This window comes from Frieseomelitta varia, unplaced genomic scaffold, assembly GCF_011392965.1.
Source record: "Frieseomelitta varia isolate USP_RPSP 00005682 unplaced genomic scaffold, Fvar_1.2 scaffold_873, whole genome shotgun sequence".
NCBI classification, from domain to species: Eukaryota; Metazoa; Arthropoda; class Insecta; order Hymenoptera; family Apidae; genus Frieseomelitta; species Frieseomelitta varia.
The window spans coordinates 79637-101643 of record NW_025110671.1 but is presented as its reverse complement, the minus strand read 5'-3'; the positions used below and the strand labels follow the sequence as shown (position 1 = coordinate 101643).

Here is a 22007-nt window from a genome sequence, read left to right as displayed (position 1 = left end):
ATCAACAGTATCGATATCGATCCAATTAACAATGGCAGTTCGTGACTGAAAATCGTGAAGTTGTTGCAACTTTCAAAATATACGTGCAAGTACGTTGGATTTATATTATCTTGTTTATATAAAAATTTTGTACAAAATTAAATGTTATAAGCAGACGTAAATAAATATATTCACATGTCGAGAAAAATTGGGAATGCTGCAGTTCCGCAGGCGCCACTGTTGTTTGGTTATGATCGCTTGACAATAACAATCCTTGCGATTAGAATAAGCAAAATGGGTAAGAAAGGAGAAATATTGATATGAATTTCATAAATGTAATCTTGCAGGTACGTATTTTTATCGATAAAAATGTAAATGTATATAAGAGATGTAATCATATATAATGTGAAAGACAGTTAAAATAATGAATGTATGAGAATGTATTATAGTAGCTACAATATAGTGGTACAGTATAATGGATACCTCTATATCATTGAGTTTTGAGGTTAGGTCAACGATTACCCTCAGGGATACCACTACCCAATTTAAGATATTCTATCGCGAAAGAATTCCAACTATTCACTCCTAAAATATTCTTAAACAGAAAAGAAATTTCAGAGATATTACGTGTTAAAAACATTACGATGTTAGAGATATGTATTTAGTCTTAAAAAAACATCAACAATCCAGTTCACAAAAATTGTCTCCTAATCACGAATTAAATTATCTTTTTCAGTTGTTCTCGTGAGTAATTGCAGTTTTGAGGAAACCTTTTTGTTTTCTGATTGCAAATGCAAATGCCGAGTAGCACTTGGGAATCTCCTTGAAAATGTTCGAGATCATTTGTATGGCGCTGAAACGCATCCTGACATCCAGGCAACGTATATTAATCTGGGATTACCATCGAACGTGCGACTAATTTAATTTTTCGTCTCCCCTTCTCGCGATCTGCTCCTTCGTGACCCTTCGGCCCGTTGTCAATTGCAGGTCGACACCTTTGCCCCGTCGCGTGCGCCTAATCGCTTTAGAATTAACTGCACCCCTGCGTGCTTTTGTGGGGGCCTGCGATATCTCGGGGACGAGGGCTCGGTGAACAGAATTCGCTCCCAGTTTCCTTTTAATTTGACAATCAAACGCATCGCCTGACACGCAACAGTGTCTCCAAACATATTTGAAATTCTAAAGCCCAAATTGAGATGCGATCTCACGGTCAATTCTTAATTTGTTAGCAACATAGATCTAGGGGACGTAGAGAAATACAACAGTACGAGAGAGTTGATACATGCTCGTTACGTAAATTGTGTTATACAATAATTATAAAATTGTAAGAATTACCCTTTTAAAGACGTACAAAATATTATACATACGTTACCCTAAACTTGACTTTTGCGAATGTCTTCTAGGGAAGTAGGAATGTGAGAAACGATGAAAGAGCAGCAAAACAGATGTCGGAAAGAAAGCTGTTCCTATCGATCAATTGATGACTGCAGTTGACCTAAACCTAGCCCAACGTTTGCGAGTATGTCGTACAGGGGAACAGGAACGGTGAGGAACGGCGAAAAAGCGTCAGATCAGGCATCGCGGCCAAATCGAAAACTGTGACGTTGCCCGGCATTTGGTACAATTTTTTCCATGAAGTTAATGTTAATCAGTGGCTGACGTGACGTGGATGGAGGGTGCTCGACTGGATTTCATGTCGGCCGCTGCCAGGCTTGTACAGCCTGTATGCCATAAACGTGCTGCCATAAGTACTTTGGCAATATACATCCCGGCATCGGGACTCATCCATTACAACAGGCTAGCGCGTGATCGTGCAGCCACTCGTGGAGCACCGGCGCGCAACGCAGAATCATTTTGTACCGTTCATTTCGGAACGGCAATCCACCACCGGCGAAACTTTCCCATATTTTCGCCCGGTTCTTTTTCCGAAACGGACCCGCGAAAAATGACTGAGTTTTTATTGCCTCTATGAAACACACACACACACGAACGTGCACACACAAGGCTCGAAGTGCTGTTCGAGTGGATAACGAATTTTCGACGGTCCATGACGATCCTCGAGGACCTAGCTACGCCGTTGCCATTGTTGCATGTTTTCAAAGTTCATTCGCCTGTTGATTGACAAATTTTTGACTAGGTGAAGCGGCAGAGATCGAACGATCACAGAATTGAACGACACATGCTGCTGGTTACCTATGAAGAAGAAAGTTCCAAAAACGACTCGACGATTTTATAACTGTGAGAGATTGAACGGTCATAAAGAGATTGAGAGTTGTCAACTTTTCATCTGTTTATTTGAGAACTATTTGATTTCAAGGAAGGAAAGGAATCTTGATCGCAATGATTTTCTATTGGAGAACTTGAAGGACCATAAACTGTATTCCTTGGCTTTTATTTATTTTTTTGAAAATATACGTACGGTAAAAAAAAAGAAGAGACACGCAGTAATTCAACAAGGTAGTATTTCTTATCTATATTTGTAATCAATCTAATTTTAATATATTGTATAATTATGTATAATTTTGTATAATCACAGGTTGATTATCATAGCTCTATTAAATTTCGTTGGAAGAACCTACAACCGCTTTCCAGAACATTCTTGTGGCGTACTGAGTTTTTCTTATTATCTACCCATCCATCATTATACCATCCAGCACAGTAAAAGGATAAGGATATATCCTCTGGAGAATCTTTGTTCGTAACGACAGGCAACAAGAGATCGTTGCACAATGAGACCCGCATAAGAGGCATTAGGAATATGCGTATAGATATCTCTATACACAACCAGTGATCTTCAGCGTAATACATGTAAACTCAGAATTAACTCCTTTATCTTTTACCCCTTCCATGATACTACTTTAATGATCCACTGAACAAAGTAAAAAGTATCAGCTTGCAAATCAAATATTTCGTTGGACACAATCTAGCTCAGTATATCTAAGAAAAAAATTTCATTAAGCACAGCTATTAATATTTAATAGATCATAACCATGCTTGACATTAATCGAAGCACTCTTATGTAACAATGATTATTACTTTTTACTATCTGTTAATAATCTTGAAACGATGTTGCATCTTTTAAATTCATAAAGTCATCGACTGAATTAAGAATAACGAAATAACATTTTGAAAATAAGTTTCTCACAAAAAAAAAGAGTGCGTTAATCGAAAAAATTGAAAATTAAAAGGAGCCATAACTAAAAACTTTCAAATTTTAAGTACCGTCGCAATACATTTTTTGTCAATTTATATTTGTTAGTGGATTAGCCGATTATTACACCGCACTATCTTCAAATTACTAAGTACCTAGAGCGTAAAGCTTAAGAAACTTCGTTTCCTTTATTTTTAGTTGTTTGCGTATTGACGTGATATTACAATTCAACACCAGGAAATATAGAACGGACAGTAAGATTCGAATTCCAACAATTAGCAAGAGCCATCCGAGTGGCGCGTGAAGAATTGTAGGAAGGAAGGTATGCCATTTAAAGGCGGACGACCATTAACATCGAGAAACGCTGTCAATTGACCGTTCACAAAACAACTCTCTTTAACCTTTTCTTCGTGGACGCCTCTCCCCGCCCTGCTCCCTTGTGCTACCGGTGCTGCATGATTCAAAAAATCGCGTGCGTTCTTTCACGCACGTTTACTCGTGGGGGCCCCCCTAAGCGAAACGCACACGCGCGTTCCACATCTCGTCTAACCGCGGTCTCTCTCCCATTCACTCGCGTCATGTATAGTGTACAGTGCCATGTAAGTATAATAAATAAGAATGCTTGAAGACCCATTGTCCCGATTGTTTTCGATGGTCTCGTCGAAAACGACGAGGCCTGTCGGCGGGGTGCACGCCACGGGGCACGCACACATGCACGCATTTAACTGACAAGCATATCTACAAACGTACACGCGTATGAGCGCACGTACGAGCACGATTTTTCCTTCTGTTTCTTCTTGTCTCTTTTCTATTTCAACGTTCTCTTTCTTTGCCTCTCTTCTGCGTAGTTTTACACGATCCAATTTTTTCTTCGGTTCTTTCTTTCTTTCTTTTTTACCTTTTTCCTTGCCCGTAAAGTCCGCGTAAAGTCTCTTAAATATTCTTTTATACCTATATGAAAGGAAAAACAAGAACTCAGCAGGATTCCTGAAGGCAGCCACGAAAGCTAGATACTCGGTCACAGTAATACGACGTGTACGTGCTCACTGGCCGTGCACGAGTACGTACTTGCAGCCTTTCCTGGCTCGGTTTAAGACGGCATTTCGAAGTGATCCGCCAGCTTCCAGTCCATCGAGCAACCGATCCTGCCGCTACGTGCCCCTCGTATAATGCTCCTTCCTAAGCATTTCTTCGTCGATCCTTCTCCATGGATCCCTTCTTCAGATCCATGTATCGATCAGCTCGAAGATAGAGAACGCTCGGATGACTTTTGTGGATTTGGATTTATACAATCGACGATCGAAAGAAAGAGAAGCGTAAGATAAGAAAAGTATTAAACGAAATTCAATTGCCATTTTTTACTAGCCTCCTCTCTTTATCACTTCGAAATTTTAGGTACTTGTCGGAAAAAAAGATCATCGCCTCCGCTCTGGAAATGAAAAGAGAGAGAAAAGGGGAATTAACATCAGGATGTAATGAAGCCCGGCAAATGGAGGGTAGTTTAAGCATAGCGGAGAATATTAAGCAGTCAGAAAAAAAAAAAGCGAAGGAGGATCGTGTACTTCCGCAACGGGTTCTGCGTCGAATAGAAGTAATATTAACATAAGGCGACGATAAAGAACAAGCGAGCAAGGGCGAAAGAAAGACTATATATAATTTAACGACGCGAGGCAAGGGAGGACGATGTCATTTCTTTTTCTCGCCGAGCGTGGCCGTAGGCACGACTCTGTGTGTAGGTGCACCCCGCCAAACGCTGCATTTTTCGCGCATTAGCCCGCGATAGCTACGTAGGAAAATGTAAGGCGTATATAGGCAACCTTTGGGTACCTACTCGTGTCACCCATTTCGGGCATTACGATCCCATTTCTGTGGCTATTATTATCCGGACTCGGATCTTAAACGCGTCTGCCGGATATTGCCTCCCCGGCCGTGCCGATAAAAATTTCCATGCAAATTATCGCGAGCTACGCCCACTCCCCCTTGCTCTGTCTCTTTCCTCTCTTTCATTGGTTGCTTGATTTGCTGCCTCAAGTGTCTTTCCTTTTCTTTTCTTCTTTTCATCCCCCTCCGCCGCTTGATCGTCATTGGAATTTGATTCTAATTTCACGCCGCTGAAGATGAGCTAGAACATTTAGGGAATTAGAACGTTTTAGTAAAATCGTTGGGCTATTCTTTACAAACATTTTTATATCTAGTAGTGCGCAAGATAAACATATTAATATAATTTAAATCGTTATTGCATGTTAATCTATAATTTGTATTTATCGTTTTGTAAAGGATATTTATCTGCAATATCAATAGAAATATTTAGTAACTATATGTACGCTTAATATTCATTAATATTCATTATGGTTTGTAGGTGTGCGTGCATGAAAAAACTCAAACTGAAAGAACAAAAATTCCAATAAATTTGAAATACGAACAGAGAGGAGTTGTAACGTTTCAATTAACTAGACAATACTCGTTAGCGGAGATTATTATGGTAATCTGTTGTGTGCCACACTCCACGTCGTCACTCTGTTATTCATCCGATAGTGAACGAAGAATACAACACGCGGAACCAGCTAGCGGCCAATCAGTTAAGTCGAGCATTGTTTCGAACAAACACACGAGAGCAGAGGGTAGCCCCTAATCCTTGCGGCCTATCGAAAATCCATGATCGAAATATATCTACTCTGTCAAACGCATGCGTACCTAGATCGGGCTACCCTTTCGTCCGACAAGGATTTTTACGGCTTTCAATCCTGTCAGAATGAAGGACGTGTCGCCTCTGGATTTGCCATCGAAATCTTTGTTATGTACTTTGCCATAAATCAGGATGCGCTTCAATCGATGCGTTATGATCCGATCAAATTGCGGAATATATTAAACGAACGCGGACGATATTCCCTCGACGTTTTTTTCAATTCCTCTTACTAAAGAGTCCCCATTATTTTCTAGAAAATTACATTACGGATTAATTTGTGAATTAACTTCCTACGATTTCATTCCCATTCGAGCTGACTGCAACGTTCACCGATTCGACGATCGAAGATCACATCTGGACTTCCTGGGCAGAAATAAATAACGAAGTTTTGTGAAAACTGCCTGTAAACAATATTTTAATATCACAACGAGCAGTATTTTGGAAATTCCGAGGGAAACGAGAAACTTCATATTTAGTTCCGATAGCTCTGGCAGAAGAATAATTCTGTTAACACGAGACTGATCGATGAAGTACTTAAAAGAAATTTAAAAAAAAAATGTAACTTCCTCTCCGTGGTGTTCAAGTGCAACGACAGTAGCGAAGGAGACCGAGTCGAAAGAATATTAATGGCGCGGGAGGGGGCTGGACGTATACGTCTCCGCATTTCACGGGTAAGTTTTCACTGTGGTTTCCAGGCCCTTGTGTCTGGTTGTGGGTTACGTACCGATGTCGATGGGAGAACTATCGTCCACGGTTGGTATCCGTGGGATTACCCTGGCCAATAATTTCGCGGGGTCGAATTTGTTTGATATACTATATCCATTGTGTGATCCGTAGAAAGAGGCTTCCCACTCTCTATTGTGTCCAGGACGATCGAGGGGTGGAGCTGAACAGAGACGGGCATAACGGGTCAGGGAAATGAACGAGAGAGAGAGGCTGAACGACAGAAACGCAAAAGGGTGGTTTCGCCCAGACTCACAAGTGGCAGCTTTTAATCTCTTCCAGGGATAACTCAACTCGAGCCTGAATTGTACCTCGTTACCAGCGGTTTAATTGCTTGTTAATGGATAATCGAAGTGTTTCACGGTTCGCCTCCAAGTAGGTATACTGACCACCGTTACCACGGTGGTAAAACATTCCACCTTGCCCGGCGTTTTGTAACTTCAACTTGAGCCGATCGAACGAGAAGATACGCCAAGAATTTAATTAAAAACTTGTCTGACGATCAACGCAGCGACTATAGAAATCCGCAGAACTGTTGCGAAGAAGATGATGCAAATATTGACGGCGCAGGTAAATAATACGTCACAGTTGCACAAACATTGTTATAGTTATAGTATTCTTTGTCTATAGGTAAATGATTAAAACTTGCCTGCTCGTCAGGGATTTTGTTGTGAGAAGGAAGAGACATCCATCGAAAACATTAACATGATGGAGGACACGGAACTATAGGCAGAGTGTTAAGTAGAACAGTTCGCTGTAAATAATGGAAGAGACAAGCCACAAGGTGGGAGGCAACGGTGCTAATTGACCGATCAATCTTCATTAGAAAACGGCTTAATTACAGTACAAGTCCTCTCTCTCTCTCTCTCTCTCTTCCCCTCTCTCTGTTTCTCTCTTAGGAACTCCTCTCCGTCGTTTCCCTTCACCTCCTTTCTTCTAGCACCCTGGAAAGTTTAATAATTCCGAAACCTTGGCGAGATATATAAATCACCGGAGAGGCGACTTCTCTCGATGGCGTCCTCCTTTCCTCCTCGTCTTTCACTCCTCGCTATGGCCATAATTCGAAAAACTTTCCAGGGAACAAAAGTGAGGACTTTTGTTCCAAGTTTTAAGTTCTTCGTCTCGCTCCTCCCGTTCGCGCGAGGGCGCTGTGTGTTTGCGGAGCGACGCCCCGACAGTGTTTTGTTTGCTTTGTCTCTCTTCCTGTTAGGTATATAATGCCCGTAACTGCCTGGACCATCTCTCCGCGTACCTCCTTCGCATCCAGCCACGAATCCAAAAGATTTCCAAGATCCTCCCTCTCTTGCTCTTCTTTGATTCCCCATTCTCCCCTCTCCGCCGTTTTCTCTATCTTTCTCGTTCTGTTCTTTATTATTTTTGTCTTCTTCTGTCACTACTGAAAGAGAGTAAAGAGACGCGACGCAAAATGTCTTGAGGATTTTCGTTGCTAAAAAAAAAAAGAAGAAGAAAGGGAACAGAGGACGGATATGTGCAAGAGAACGCGGACGTGTAATTGCAGCGGTGAGCAATGGACCAAAAAAATAACAAATATAATGGAAATAGCAACATGATGGAAAGTAGCAACAAATTGTCCCTTGTTCAGCGCTGTTGCTCAGTTGTTTTATAGTTTTATTATTCTCTACGAATGCCATGTATCATGTACAAATATAGTTTGTAAGTTTTATTAATTTCGTATCAGTTTAGTATTTTACAGATCATCCTTGTCGTCCCCTGTGTGCCTGCAACCCATTATCGTAGTAAGTTAGACGTGACATCATCATTTAAAAACTAACTTTAAAATTCATGACATTAATAACATAATTCATCATTAAAGGATCGAACGATCGAACGATCTAACTCTATTCCGTGATCTAAGTCTTATTAATCCAGCGAAATTTAATTTTTAATAATCTATAATTCTGGATTGGTCACAAAGTAATTGCCTTTTCTTTTTTATAGGTAAACATACATGCATATTTGTTAAATTTCATTGCTGATGAAGATCGTTCTTGGAACTGTCTTTTGTCGAAAAAGATAAGAACGTTTGAAGTTGATTGAAAAAGGAAAAATTGAACAAAATAGACAATATATATATATATATATATTATATATATATATATATATATAGAGAGAGAGAGAGAGAGAATATATATACATATATAGATATATACATATATAGAGTTTTTCTTTGAAATGCAATTACTTCTTGGGCAAGTATTATATTTTAATATTATATTATAACACTACATACCAAGTAATATTATACTAATAATAGATTATATTATAATATATGGTATAATATATATTTATATATTATAGGTGTTAATACATATTTATAGTATAATATATAATACATTCTAATATATTCTAATAAGTATTATATTCATTAACATTAATATATTCTATTCTATATTATATTTCTATTATATTATTATTATTACTATTATATTACTATATTATATTTCTATATTATATTCTATATTATATTCATTAACACTAATATATATTCTAATAAGTATTATATTCATTAACATTAAAAGTACTTGATGGCCAAACACTACATTACTCTTCATTTTTAGAATATCTTCGAAAAGGATTTATGCTCCTTCAAAAGAGATTTCTATCGGAGCTCGATGCGAGAAATTTTCACACGAACCCGCGTGTTGGATTAGAGATGCGAGAATGAGCCGACCTAATTAATTCATTCGCGCATGGGGAACGCATCGTTATTGATTGATTAGCAGACAGCCTAAACCGCAGAATAATTTTCATTTGCACACGGTGGGCACCGAGGGGTACTCAGACACGACATATAATCGTTTTTACCGGTCGGCCCGACGCTCGCCGAATCTTTTTTCGTTTTTCGGCGCGCGCGCGCGCGCACGCGAAACCCATGGAGGCAAAGGAAGAAGAAGAGGGAGAGACGCAGTAGAGAGTAGTATGATGACAGCGGGAAGACACGACCACCATGGAGAGAATGTCGATCTCGTTTTTGCGAACGGTAGGAAGACACGCGGAATGGACGTTTGTCGATATCGTTTTCACGAACGACACGTACGTATAAGTTACGATGATGTGAGGCAGATCCATTAGACTATGCAATTGTCCACGTATTGCATTGTCAGCCACCATGGAGATTTCTATTCAGAAATCGCGGAAGTCCCCGGATGCATTGACGAGAGGTAGAGGATGATCGAGGACCGCTCTTGTTGCGAGAAGGAAAGAGACACGAGAGAGACGGAATCCCGTGATCGACCAGGATACTGGTTACTCGTATTTCTCTTTTTTTCCCTTTCTCTCTCTCTCTCTCTCTCTCTCTCTCTCTCTCTCTTTCTCCCTAATCGTCGAGCGTGATATTCGTTTCCACGGAAATCAAGCATCTTTCCTGATGCACGTCTGTTAGAATTCTGTTGGAAATCCTGTCAGCGGGGGTTGCCCACGCGTTTTGTTCCAGTCGATGACGACACGAGTCGCATGAAAATCAAGCTGATACCATTGATGTTCAATGATTCAGATCAAGGTCAAGCGGGAGGGAAAAGAAAAAGAACAAAGTCGATCAATTACTAATACCTTGGCCAATACCGGTAACTTGAAATTATCTGCATGATTAATTTATCACATCTCATCGTCATACATATATGTAAAGTATGAATCAGATAAGAAAATCCAATTTATCAGCTGCCGTGTACAGAATTCTGAATTATATTAAATTAAATTAAATCTACCGTGGTAGAAGACAGATAACGTTGGTAACATAACTTAAAATTATCAATACAATTAATTTATTACAACTCGCCAATCTCAGCTCGTGTCATATCATATTATATATTGTTATAGGTTTCATTGACCGGCGTTTCCGCATTAGCGAAGCCGCAACAAGGTCCCTCGAATGGCCGGGAACAAAATTTCTCGGGGGTCCCCTAATTAACCCAGTTCAAAGACGAGAAGTGAATCTTTGTTACCTCCCGGTTCGGCGAGCACACGCACGCCGGCTCGATCGAGGGTGAACACGGCGGGATCTGAATAAAAAGCTTTCTACGTGGCCAGGAAAAATAAAGGAGGATCGTGGAAAGGCGGACGTGGACGTGGAGGAGGGGGAGGGGGCCGCTCGCGCAAGAGGAAAGGAAGAAAAATCTCGGATTTCCTCGTTGGTGCTACGCGCCCTTGTCTTTTGCCCTCTCGAGTTTCCTGGATCGTTCTCACCACGCCCAGCAATTTGCCTTGTGCTACAACTTTGCGATCGATTATTCCTCGATTACGGTGTAACGAGATATCCACCGTGGTACACGCACACACAGAGTCATTGTTCCATTGGAAAACCACCAGTCCGTTTTCCTACATTAATACCAGACCTCCGTGGACCTGTCTCGTGAAACAATTATACCCCTGTCGAGAGGCCTGCGGAGCATTCATTTTAAATTACACAATGTGTCGCCGTGGCCATTGTGAAGTCGCGGCCGGTGATTGACAGAGAAAGGATACGGACGAACGAAACGAAATGAAAGCCGGTTGAACGATTCCACGGTGTAGAAAAGAGAAGACTCTTTAAATCAATTTTTCGTTAAAGTACGATTCACCTTCGGGGTAGATTTCAAGGGATAGAGATTCGATCGGATCGGCCCGGTTAAGATCTTTTCTTGTGGCTAAGCGATTATGCGAGGAGACTGCACGGTCTGGTTATTTTGAGGTGTTGTTGGACAATTTTTTTTCATTTATTTTGAATTAATTCAACAATCAATCTTTGCAGAGAATATCGTAAATAACTCGGATGACAAAGGCTAATAAATGTCGATTCTGACTCAGGTATACATATTTCACACTTATTATTTTGTAAAATGTATCTATATATTGTCGTTCTATCAAGCTGTATAAACGACTTTATCTTTTGCTTTTATCTTTAAATTTAGGCATCAATGCACAATTCAAATCTTCATTTTATCGCATTAAAATAAAATGTTTGACGCTTGTGACGATAATTTGTGAGGATTTATTTGAGACCTATTATGGCATGACAATGAAAGCATATTTTGTACGACAAAATCTATCATGGAGTTATCATAGCAAACACCGTATTGTACCATCCATCAGAAGAGTTCCGGACGATCAGCTAAATAGGTAGTGTAAATTTAAAAATTTCCTTAATAATCCAGTAGTCCCGTAATATCTTCTTTAAAAAATCAAAGATCCTTTAAATTACAGTCTATTTGTAAAAAAGTAAAAAAGAAAAGAAGAATTCACCATGATCTATTTTTGGACAAGTTACCTAAATTATCTAGAAATGATCAATATGTGGTAAAAAATAAAGGACGCCTATTGCCTCAAGAAAGATAGAGGGGATGCTTTTTAACCGCGGCCAGTTGTCATCCCGTGTTCTTTCAAACAACAACGGGAGGACAATGACTAGTTTGAAATTCGCGGACAAAGCGGGTGTAGGCATGCTCAAATGGCACTTATAATGGCACTTATAAAAGGAACCGTGCCTAAAACGTACCTGTATCCCCTGCAGATATACCCGGTATAAATGTGGGTACGATTGCAAAACCCTTTCACCGATTGGACTCATTGTGCGGCCGATCCAGTACAACGCGTCTATTCTGCTCGATAACCGCGGATCGTGCAAAGCCACGCTTCGGGCACTTCTTCCACTTTTGATTATCCGTTACCATTTTCTTTCTTTCCCTCCTTCTTCTTTTCTTTTTTACTTTTTTCTTCGTGCAGGCTAAACACAGTTTAGTAGATTCATTGGGAAAGTGTTTACTTTCCCTTTATTCTTAAGGTTAAGAAGAAGCTTGCAAGAATATTGTTCCTTTCAAGAAATGTGTTATCATCTCCTTTTTCTTTTTTTTCTGAAATTTAGAGTGATTCGTTTATTGACCTAAAAACAGATGACACTATTCGTCATTAGGTATGCCTTATCTCTGGTGATTAATTTTCATCGTTCTGAATCTTTCTAAATTTGAATTTCAACCACGAATCCATTGATCTGTGTGATGAATTCTTTTGCAGTTACTCTCAGAGAAGGAACGGTCGAGCTGGGTCTAAATTTCACACAAAACTTCAAGAGTATTTCCATTCGACCAACAGATTCACCTTCTCTATTTACAATTTTGATTCCCATACCGAGATCCAAGGATTTCCCAGCCAGCAGGACGCATACGCCGAGGTGCGCATACGCCAAGTTTTCCTTAGGTATCCGGGAAGGATTCGGTGGCCGAAAAGTCGGCGAACCGTGCGGAAAGATTCACGGATAAGGAGAGGAGGGTCCGTTTGATCGCGGGCCACCGGTTGAAACGAGGTGAAAAACCAGCCTCGACCGTATCACTCGGTTTCTTTGGCCGGGATCGGGGGCCGAACAATTAGACTCGGACGAGAAAAACCCCTTTGATGGCGATGCACCGCGATGAACGCACGACGGACATATTAGTATAATAAGCGGCGGTCCGTGCGCGCGCGCGTATATAGATTACGAGACAACAAAGAGAATGAATGAAAGAAGCGACAGAGATGGGAGGTAGCGACGATGAAAAGGACGAGTGGCGCGAGTGGAGAGGCGAGAGAGAGAGAGAGAGAGAGAGAGAGAGAGAGAGAGGTGGGAGAACCGCTCTGGATTTTAATGTGTGCCCAGGTGGTTGTGGACAGAGCCCACACGGCGGGCTCTCTACGATAAATTATTTCATATCCATTGGCCTACTGCATATCTTTGTGATCTAGGAATTTCGTGCGGCTAATTAATCCGGAAAGAATTTCCTAGATTATTATCCGCGGCCATTGTGCTCCGTAATCTATTTGATCGCCGTTGGCCACGCCGCGTCGTGGAGATATGCAAGCGGAAGATGGACGAAGAATCATGGACGTTTAAATTTGGAGCTAATGGTTTCCTTCTAGGCAACCGTTGGAACGTCCCAGTGATTCGAAAAAACCGACCCAAAGATTCTTGTCATAGTTGTCGCTTGATAGTCTCTTCTGAAAAAGTTTTGAAAAGTACCTTAATATGTTATTTAAAACGTTAAAATGCAGAAGATGCATCAAGCTGAAGCAAGTCGATTTTAAAATCAGAAGGAAAGAAAGAAAACAAAGAAACAACCCTGCGGTTGAGCTCTTTTTTGAAATTTCTAATTTCTTCAGGGCTGTAATTTTTATCTAATACAACTCCGGCAATGATAACAATGACTGTTAGTGGCCCACGTCTCTCTCTCTCTCTCCCTTGAACTTGATTCTTCCAACTGAAATAATTGAGACCAAGAATCTTTTACAGGATTACATGGCAAACGCGTTCTTCGAGAAAAGATATACACGCATATGTCGCCGCGTGTGTGTCTGTAGCGATATCGTGAACCAATTGATCACACACACGCACACGCACACACGTGCACGCGTACCACAGAAGGAAGCGAGAGCGGAAAAAGCGATAGAACGAGAGCGACGAGGAGGGAGGATCGAAGAAAGGAGGAAGGGAATCCAATATAACTGCACACACGTTTATAGGGTCGATGGGAATATATTGGAGCGGATATTGAAATACTTGTTGGTAGTTTGAGTCGAAGGCGAGAGATGCCTTTCTCGATGCCATCTTGATTGCGCAATCGAGGCATCGGTCCACGAGTACAGAATTTAACGATAAAGATCGTACGGATTATAGAATCCTAGACGGGGAACAGAGCCCTCCTCCCTCCCTATCTATCCTCCTTTTCCCGGGCTCTCTGTGCCTTTATCGGTATTACGAGCCTCAACCCCTCGCTGTTTACGAGACACGTCGTTCCGTTAAATGAAACCGATATCGTGTCATCGTTACGGTTACATTCGGTAAGTCAACGTCTCCGTTTCTTTTCTGACCGGTTACTCAAATCGACTTTACTTTACACTTTTTTTCACTTTAGGTGATCGCGAATCCATGTGAATGCAAAGGACGAAAAAAGGACTAATTGGATGAATTCATTTTCATTACTCTTTTTGTTGCAACTATGCTGCTACATAGCGGTAATTTTGTTTGTTACTACAAGACAGTCAATGAGAATGTAACAATGTTTCAATTCACTCTGAAATATTCTCCAGGTAGTTATCTACTTTTGTAATTCGAAATTGTTATTTTTCATTCCTATTTACAGGCATTTTTAAAATGGGTAAGATGGATAAACTGTAGCAAGATTAACAGTAAAATTGCTGTAAAAAAGAGTAATCAAAATGATCAACTCGTGAAGATGATCCCACAGAAGTTTTATGGATTTGCAACAATACATTTTCAAGGATTTGAACGATCTTTCGTGAAACACATGAATCAAAGCTATTGTATCATAAACTTTTCTTCAATTTTTACACTATGATCTCTCTGATACAAATAGGTAAGTTCTATACTTAAATTCTGGCATTGTATTAAAAATGACACTTAAATATAGTTAATATAATTTAAATCAATTATATTAAAATTAATAATATCATGAAAATGATATTAATTTTTCCTTGTATCGGTAATACAAGTTAGTAATTAGTAATTAAATTGCAAAAAAAAATGTTTGCACACCTTTGATCTACAACCATTGTGTTGCATTTTCGCCGAAGTATATTTTACTCTTTCCCAATTAAAATTTTATCGAGAATCTCCATTGACCTGCTACCTTATTGAATAGTCTGGTACACGGAAACCTTTCCATTGAATTTATGGTGAAGAGAAATTTTCGTTCCCAATAAAAAAAAGAAATTCCCTCTGAACGATTGTGCCTTTGCGGTTCTTTATAACATCCTGTATCGTATTTCGATAAATAGGGGGGAAAAGAAAAAAGAAAACGAAAACGAAATATATCGTTTCAACGTTTTCGTTAATTTTGCAAAAATGGAAGACGTTGAAAAAGATTGAACGTTAACAATTTCGTTGCATAGCGTCGAAATTCCCTTCATACTTCTCCCTCGTGAAAAATATTCAGTCTCTCACATAATACGGTGTAATTTGTATTTCCTGAAATTAATATCTTTGAGAATGAAACAACTTTCTCTTCGTTAAATGATTACGCGAATTTAATGCCAGAACTCGCCAGAATTCACCATCAACTTATATTAAAATTTGCTTCTTCCAGGTTTTCAAAAAAAAAGAAAAGAAAAAGAAGAAAAAAGAAATGTAACGAACGAGAATGGGAAAAAAAAAAGTGGCGTGAACAGTGGGAGTGACGAACAACGCGGGCAACAGTCTTTTACAGTTTCGTAATCGGATGGATCTCCTATTCTAATTCCACACGGCAAAAACCAAGAGGGATTAAGGGAGAAGATAGAATTCTCGAGCGCGAACGATTCTGTCGAACGGAAATGCAATTCGCTGCGGCGCCGGGGCGGTCGAGTCTCAGCTCGATTCGACAGATAGATAGAGTCAAGATTCAATTAGCTCTAGCTGTCAACTGCATGATACTCGTCGATTCAATACACCTTCGCGTTCGTGTGCCGTCACACGTGCTTCTTTCTACGTGCGTGTGCCCCTGCGTGAACGTGCACGCGCGCGCGCGCCACCGTACGCCAGTTCGCGTTTCGCGTTTAGTCTCATAAACGTTTTGCACGCCCTGTGTGTGTATGTGTATGTGTGTCATCGTGTAGCTTGGTACACGCGTGTACGCTGAAAATTAGCCCGTGCTCGGGTAAACCGCGAATTTTGGAAATGATTTTACGGTCGTGTGGGGAGAGACGAGGGGGAGGGAGGGAGGGAGAGCGCGAGGTGGTACATAAATTTTCGACGAGCTCGATTTCACCGAATAATGAGACAGACCATCCGTCGTAATAGAAGCACCGGTGATATTCAAATTCCTGTTTCACCGTGTACAAGACGGAAAGAAAGCTTTTTAGCCAATCAATTTTCAACCGTTGTATCGAACTTGTTTCAATTGCTCAATGTAGATTTAGGTAGGTAATCGCAGGTTGCTAAACGAAAGCTTTGTTTTCGACTCTTTTGTGAGTTTTAACGTCGCACGGTCGTGTGCAAAAAAAACTATAAGCGTTTTATAAAGACATTGTGAATCTTGGATCGACTATCCCGACTATATAATTCATAGTCATCCAGTAGAATTATAGGACATCACGTTCCTACGTTTGATGATATTTCTGGCGTTACATAGTAAAAGTTAACTGGCAATTTTGAAAAATGTAAATTGAAAGAAGCAAAAAATATGTTCATTGCAACATCGAAATAGACTCTCAACTACAATTTACAGTATTCGAAACACATAAACTTTAGATATCCATGTAAATCATATGTAGAATCATTTCTATATAATATTACCACCATGTGTACAGTTGTTCAATTTTTAGCTTCTTTCAATACTATCAGAAAGTAGAATGCAAAACAGGGTATATAGAACAGAGAATGTAAAACAGAGCTAGTATATTGAATTCGTTAACTCTTCGTGAAATTTCGATTAACGTCGTGTTCGGCGCCTCCCTCCCGCCTTTTTTTTTTTTTTTTTTTTTGTACGTTTATATTCAGCTTTTTAATTTCCGTGGCTCGGCGAGGCACGCGAATTAGTATAACGTTTTAACATGGTTTTAATTGATCATCTTTTTTCGCGAGGATTCGGATCCGCTTTTGAATGGATCGTATTGAATACGTGAAAGAACACCCGTGGAATTCTGTGGTGACCGATGTGCGTGTAGGTGATGTAGGTATCACTTATCCGAGAGCGGGGCGATACCAGCCATTTTCAATTTATTTCAAGTGCCTTTTCGTGGCGGAGAAAAGAAGGGTGCCACGACTACCCCGCCAGAGAGATACCTATACAAACGACCTTCGACTTCTCTCTGCTTCCGAGCACTTCCATCGGCAGCCGTAACCAATAGTCGTTTCACGAACGTGATATTAAGGTATTAAAGTTATTTCGATTCGAATATCGTCAGGCAACGTTTGGCTGGTGTTCCTCATTATAAATGATTCATCAATGGTCTCGTACGTCTCTCGATCGAAAAATCGAACGACGATTCAAAATAAGTAATCTGCGATACGTTAACTGGCTACTAGATGGTTAGTAATACTAGACTTACTAAAATAGCAGGTTTTAGACTTTTTATTTTTATAATTACCGAAGATATATAAGCTATCGAAATGAAACTGTTTTCACTGAAACAAAAATGATCTATTGTCATTTATATCATTTTAATTATCTATAATAAGGTAATGATAAATGTATTACCTAATATATATATATAATAATTATATTATAATTAATTAATACTGTAACCTACCTGGATCTCATAGAACTGGGATAATATTTTTAATATTATTAATTTTAATATTATTATAATATTAATAATTATTAATTTTAATATTATTATAATATTATAATATTAATATTATTATTAATATTTATCTAATATTATATTATAAAGAATATTTTGCACTATATATACATATATATATATATATATATATAATGATAATATAATGATTATAATATTAAAATTAATAATATTAAAAATATCCCGAGAAAATATTCTATGAGATCCAGGTAGGTTCCAGTATTAATTAATTTCATGTGAATTTTGTTTTGTCTACTTTTATTATCTTTTAGACAATATGGAGTAGCTTTTGTGTAAAAGGAATTGCTTTATTTTAGAGAAGGTAGTTTATGATTAACAGAATATTATTCCAGTGAAAACGTAAATTTCGAAATATCTCCTCTTTTTCTTTTCTTCTTCTTCTTCTTCTCAACGCGATTTGAAGTTGAAAATCTTTCGTTGCACGAAATGTCGAAGCGACATACGGTTTCATTTGCCGATTTCATTTTTAATCACTTTTCGAACGGTCAATGATACTTGCTTTTTGATAATATTGCGAAATGACGGTGGAGTAGCTGCGCGCTTGAAAACCATTTCAAACTGAAGTACTTAAAAACCGTCCGATATTCTCGTTAATTTTTCTACAAACGCGCACTCGAAATATACAAAATACGCCGGTAAATTTAAACCAGACGCAAGTACCAAGGCAGTGGTAAGTGTGAGCAAAAAAAAGTCCGCGGAAAGAACCATTTTTTACGAGAAATCCTCGTGCACGTTTTATTTCTTACTCCGTACGGAATCGTACATTCCGCGAAATTCAAGGGAATAAGCAAGTAAATAGAAAAACTTTCAATTACGGAAGTAAATACATCTTTTTTTTTTCACTCGGAGATAAATATTTTTATACAAAAATAATATTCAATAATTAAATAATTCCACGTACTCTCATAAATAATCTGACCAGATTTTTCTTAATATTCGTACCAATTCTTTTGGTAAATTTTTCAGCACATAAATTAGCCTAAGATTGTAATAATAAATACGATGACTTCGTGATACAGTGACAAAGAAATTAAGGGGCTACGCACTAGTCATTTCGACTGATTTCGTAATTCCAATCATAACGCACACGCACGTGATTTTTCTTGACGATCAGTCGCCAATGTGTGGCCAAAAAACGTGCAAACGAAGAACGTATGACAAGAAACGTGAAAATAGAATGAGAGGGTGCGAGTAAGAGAGAGAAAGAGAGAGGGCGTTGCGGCCGCAGAATTATTGAACCCCATTGCAAATGTGGGAGAACAGTTGGGGGAAGGAGAGCGGGAAAGGGGGCGGTAGGAGACGTGGGAGGTGGGATGGGAGCGAGAGAGTTGTAAAAATAACGCAGTTAATTAGCAGCAAACCACTTTAGCGAGCTCGAGCCCAGTGCACACACTGTAATAAGCAAAGAACAACTCACGGGGCGAAAAACGCCCTCGAACGCGAGGCAACTGAAACGCGCCAAGGCCCAGACGAGCCTCTTTTCTCTCTCTTTCTCTTTCTCTCCTTTTTTCCTTTCGTTTCTGTTTTGCTTTTCTCGCCCTTTCTTCTTTCTGCTCACGCTCCACTCCACCTCTCCCGACCACGGTTTTCGTTGCGTACTGTTTCCTCCTTTACCGGCTGCTCTACCGAGCCAACCATGAAACAACGGACGTTTTAACAATTTCGCTGTTGCGCACTGCTTCGAAACTCACTGTGCCGGGAGGAAGGAGGTGAAAAAAAAGCCGTTCGTTTGTTTCCCGATTTTTCTCTCCGCTTTGCACCCGAATTAACTACCTCATACCCCCGCGGACTCTGGTATTTTTTTCACCAGGGTGACCGATCTAGTGCCCGTTGATTATCCCGAGTTGACCGTTACTCGCTCGCCGCCAAAAATTTGAAAATTTAAACAGACCTTAAGAACTGTTCGAATCTCAATCGTTGTAACTCGCGAATAATAAAAAAAAAAAAAACAATTCACATTCGTTCGTTCAAATGGTTTTAGAACGTCGAACCAAAGGGAAAGAAGTAAGAAAAATTTCGGGCGAAATAAAAGGAAAGATCACGGGGTACGTAGATGTCAGGAGCTGTCGGATGCACAATCGCGAAAGATAGAGAGGAGTCAGTCGAGAAGGGAACCCTTTCCGCGGCTGCAACCCTCTTCTCTACCAACGACAATGGTTCGCCGGGTGAAATTGAATTGGCAACATCAGTGAACGACGCCGAAGTTGCTCCCGCGCTGCCGAAAAGCAGCAAAGAACAAGAAAGAGGGGGCGCAAGAGGTCGCGAGTTGGGGGAAAGGGGGGACAGGCGGAAACAGAGAAAGAGAATGGAGCCGTGTTTCACGCCTCGTGAATTTCAAACCGTTTGAAATCCAGGTGGAAATAATACAACTTTGCGTTCCTTGTTAAGGATCAAAGGGAACCTACCCCAATCTCGATTTCGTGATCGTCCGTTTCTCTCTCCCCATTTTCTGCCTCGCTGTCTGTTCTCTCTCGCTCTTTCTGAGAGAGTAACTCGAGCGATACGCTCTATTCAAAACTACTTACTATGACATCTTATTTTTCGTATGGCAATTAATTCCTCTCTCTCTCAACTGTGCATGTGAATTTGAACGCCACTTTGGCTAATTTGATAGATTAAAAATTAAAAAACAAGAACTGAAAAACAGAGAGTATCTATCTTTGGAATTCATTAGTTGCGATAAATGAAAATTTGTGGAATTAACGCACCTGTTTCTGGAAACTCAAATATCAATTGTACATCTATCAAATGAAACTGAGAAATCCGACGTTCATCAGTCTGGCTCTTAATATAGCACGAGTTTTATATTTTTCACAAGCTGACTCAATGAAAACAACATAATAGTTCTCTATTAACTTAATATTATTTTATTCATTCTGTGCAATGATGTTTATGCACTTTAGTTTTATAAGCGATATTTATACAAATTATCATGAAGAAATTGTTTATTAAATTAATTTTTATAAACTCTTAACTTTCTTCAGTTCTCGGTAGATCACATTTGCTCGAACTAAAAATAAAGAATTTTTAAATAGAAATTGGAATGTAAATGACTGAAAGAACTAAATTCATGTAATAATTATATATCAGAACAAACTTACCATAAGGATCAAACTGCACTTCTTCTATTTTATCTCCTAACCTCTCTCGCATTTTAATACGCTTATGACCACTGGCTACACTTTCTACTAATACCAAAATATGTCTAAAAGCGAATTGCATGAAATTGAATAACCTTATTTACAACTCGATCACTCATTATGTAAATATAAATGTGTATAAATATGTATACATGTACAAAGAAATATTTTCACTGAAGTTTGATCTTCACGGTAAACTGTTATAATACTATTAACCGAAAGTAAGGAGACAAATGTTAGAAAAAGTACTTCATATCAAAATTAACCTAACCTCTTACTTAGAGTCAAATTACATTTTGATTTGTATACTTACTTGCTTTTAACTTTTTTACACAATACATTAGTTAAAAACATAACTTTTAATTGTACGTATATATATGTATATAGATATGTATACAAGATTTAACGTGTAATATTCTTGTATTTGCATAAAGCAACAAGAAAACGAAAAAGGTTAACATGCACCATTGACTAAGAGGTTCTATTCTTAGTCGATGCATCCACCAAATCCCTGATAGAACTTAATCTACTTTACCATCGGTTAAATATGTTGAAAACATATTTTACAAATAATGGTACATATTCGATGTATCAACTACAGATACATTAACCCTTTGCACTCTATCAAATCACATTCGACATTTTTAAATTACCAATCAAAAAAAAAGTTAATTGAAAAATAATTTGGAGTGCAAAGGGTTAAATAATTTTTTCCTTAAAGTATTTTTCAATCTATGTAGGTGACATTCCTTGTCTGTGACTCATATATATAAAGAAAAATAAGAACTCAAGTAATTTTTTTACAAAGTATTTTAATATTTGATTACAACATAATATGATATTGTATATATATTAGTATGAACTTATAGCAAAGAGAATTAAATCAGTAAACTTTTGAAGTGAAGATAAAAAATAATATGTTGCATATACTTATTATATAAAAAATTGTATTATCGTTATATAATACATTTTATAGAAATATTATGAATTTATATAAAGTATAACAAATAGTTAACTCATATTTAATACAAAATAAATCAGA

At 38.8% G+C, this 22007-nt stretch overlaps 2 protein-coding genes and 2 long non-coding RNA genes across 4 annotated transcripts; 3 read left to right on the top strand and 1 right to left on the bottom strand.

Annotated features, from left to right (window-relative positions):
- The first annotated feature begins 32 nt into the window (after nt 1–32).
- On the top strand, nt 33–4352 carry LOC122536830. Its single transcript, XR_006308484.1, has 6 exons — nt 33–89; nt 716–1303; nt 1383–2436; nt 2516–2787; nt 3329–3452; nt 4093–4352. It is a non-coding gene; the product is annotated as an uncharacterized LOC122536830 (long non-coding RNA).
- Nucleotides 4353–4362: 10 nt separating this feature from the next.
- LOC122536829 lies at nt 4363–6050 on the top strand. Its single transcript, XM_043669532.1, has 3 exons — nt 4363–4446; nt 4526–4721; nt 5490–6050. The coding sequence occupies exons 1-3, from the start codon at nt 4394–4396 to the stop codon at nt 5760–5762; spliced, it is 522 nt and encodes a 173-aa protein (XP_043525467.1). The 5' UTR covers nt 4363–4393; the 3' UTR covers nt 5763–6050.
- Nucleotides 6051–9129: 3079 nt separating this feature from the next.
- LOC122536812 lies at nt 9130–14872 on the top strand. The gene is made up of 7 exons (XR_006308479.1): nt 9130–10288; nt 10377–11342; nt 11447–11654; nt 12546–12702; nt 13795–14342; nt 14417–14516; nt 14645–14872. It is a non-coding gene; the product is annotated as an uncharacterized LOC122536812 (long non-coding RNA).
- A 5797-nt stretch (nt 14873–20669) lies between these two features.
- Nucleotides 20670–21469, bottom strand: LOC122536811 (39S ribosomal protein L33, mitochondrial). Its single transcript, XM_043669497.1, has 3 exons — nt 21279–21469; nt 20927–21030; nt 20670–20835 (listed from the first exon to the last, which is right to left on the bottom strand). The coding sequence occupies exons 1-3, from the start codon at nt 21317–21319 to the stop codon at nt 20786–20788; spliced, it is 195 nt and encodes a 64-aa protein (XP_043525432.1). The 5' UTR covers nt 21320–21469; the 3' UTR covers nt 20670–20785.
- Nucleotides 21470–22007: the final 538 nt, after the last annotated feature.

Excerpts from the sequence above, each read along its gene's own strand:
- LOC122536811 (XM_043669497.1), bottom strand. The coding sequence starts at position 21,319 with ATGTTTTTAACTAATGTATTGTGTAAAAAAGTTAAAAGCAA. Across the intron at positions 21,031-21,278 it reads TGTAAAAAAGTTAAAAGCAA|ACATATTTTGGTATTAGTAG; the intron begins GTAAGTATACAA and ends ATTCGCTTTTAG. Across the intron at positions 20,836-20,926 it reads AGTGCAGTTTGATCCTTATG|TTCGAGCAAATGTGATCTAC; the intron begins GTAAGTTTGTTC and ends CTTTATTTTTAG.
- LOC122536829 (XM_043669532.1), top strand. The coding sequence starts at position 4,394 with ATGACTTTTGTGGATTTGGATTTATACAATCGACGATCGAAAGAAAGA. Across the intron at positions 4,447-4,525 it reads CGATCGAAAGAAAGAGAAGC|GTACTTGTCGGAAAAAAAGA; the intron begins GTAAGATAAGAA and ends TCGAAATTTTAG. Across the intron at positions 4,722-5,489 it reads GGGTTCTGCGTCGAATAGAA|GTGTGCGTGCATGAAAAAAC; the intron begins GTAATATTAACA and ends TATGGTTTGTAG.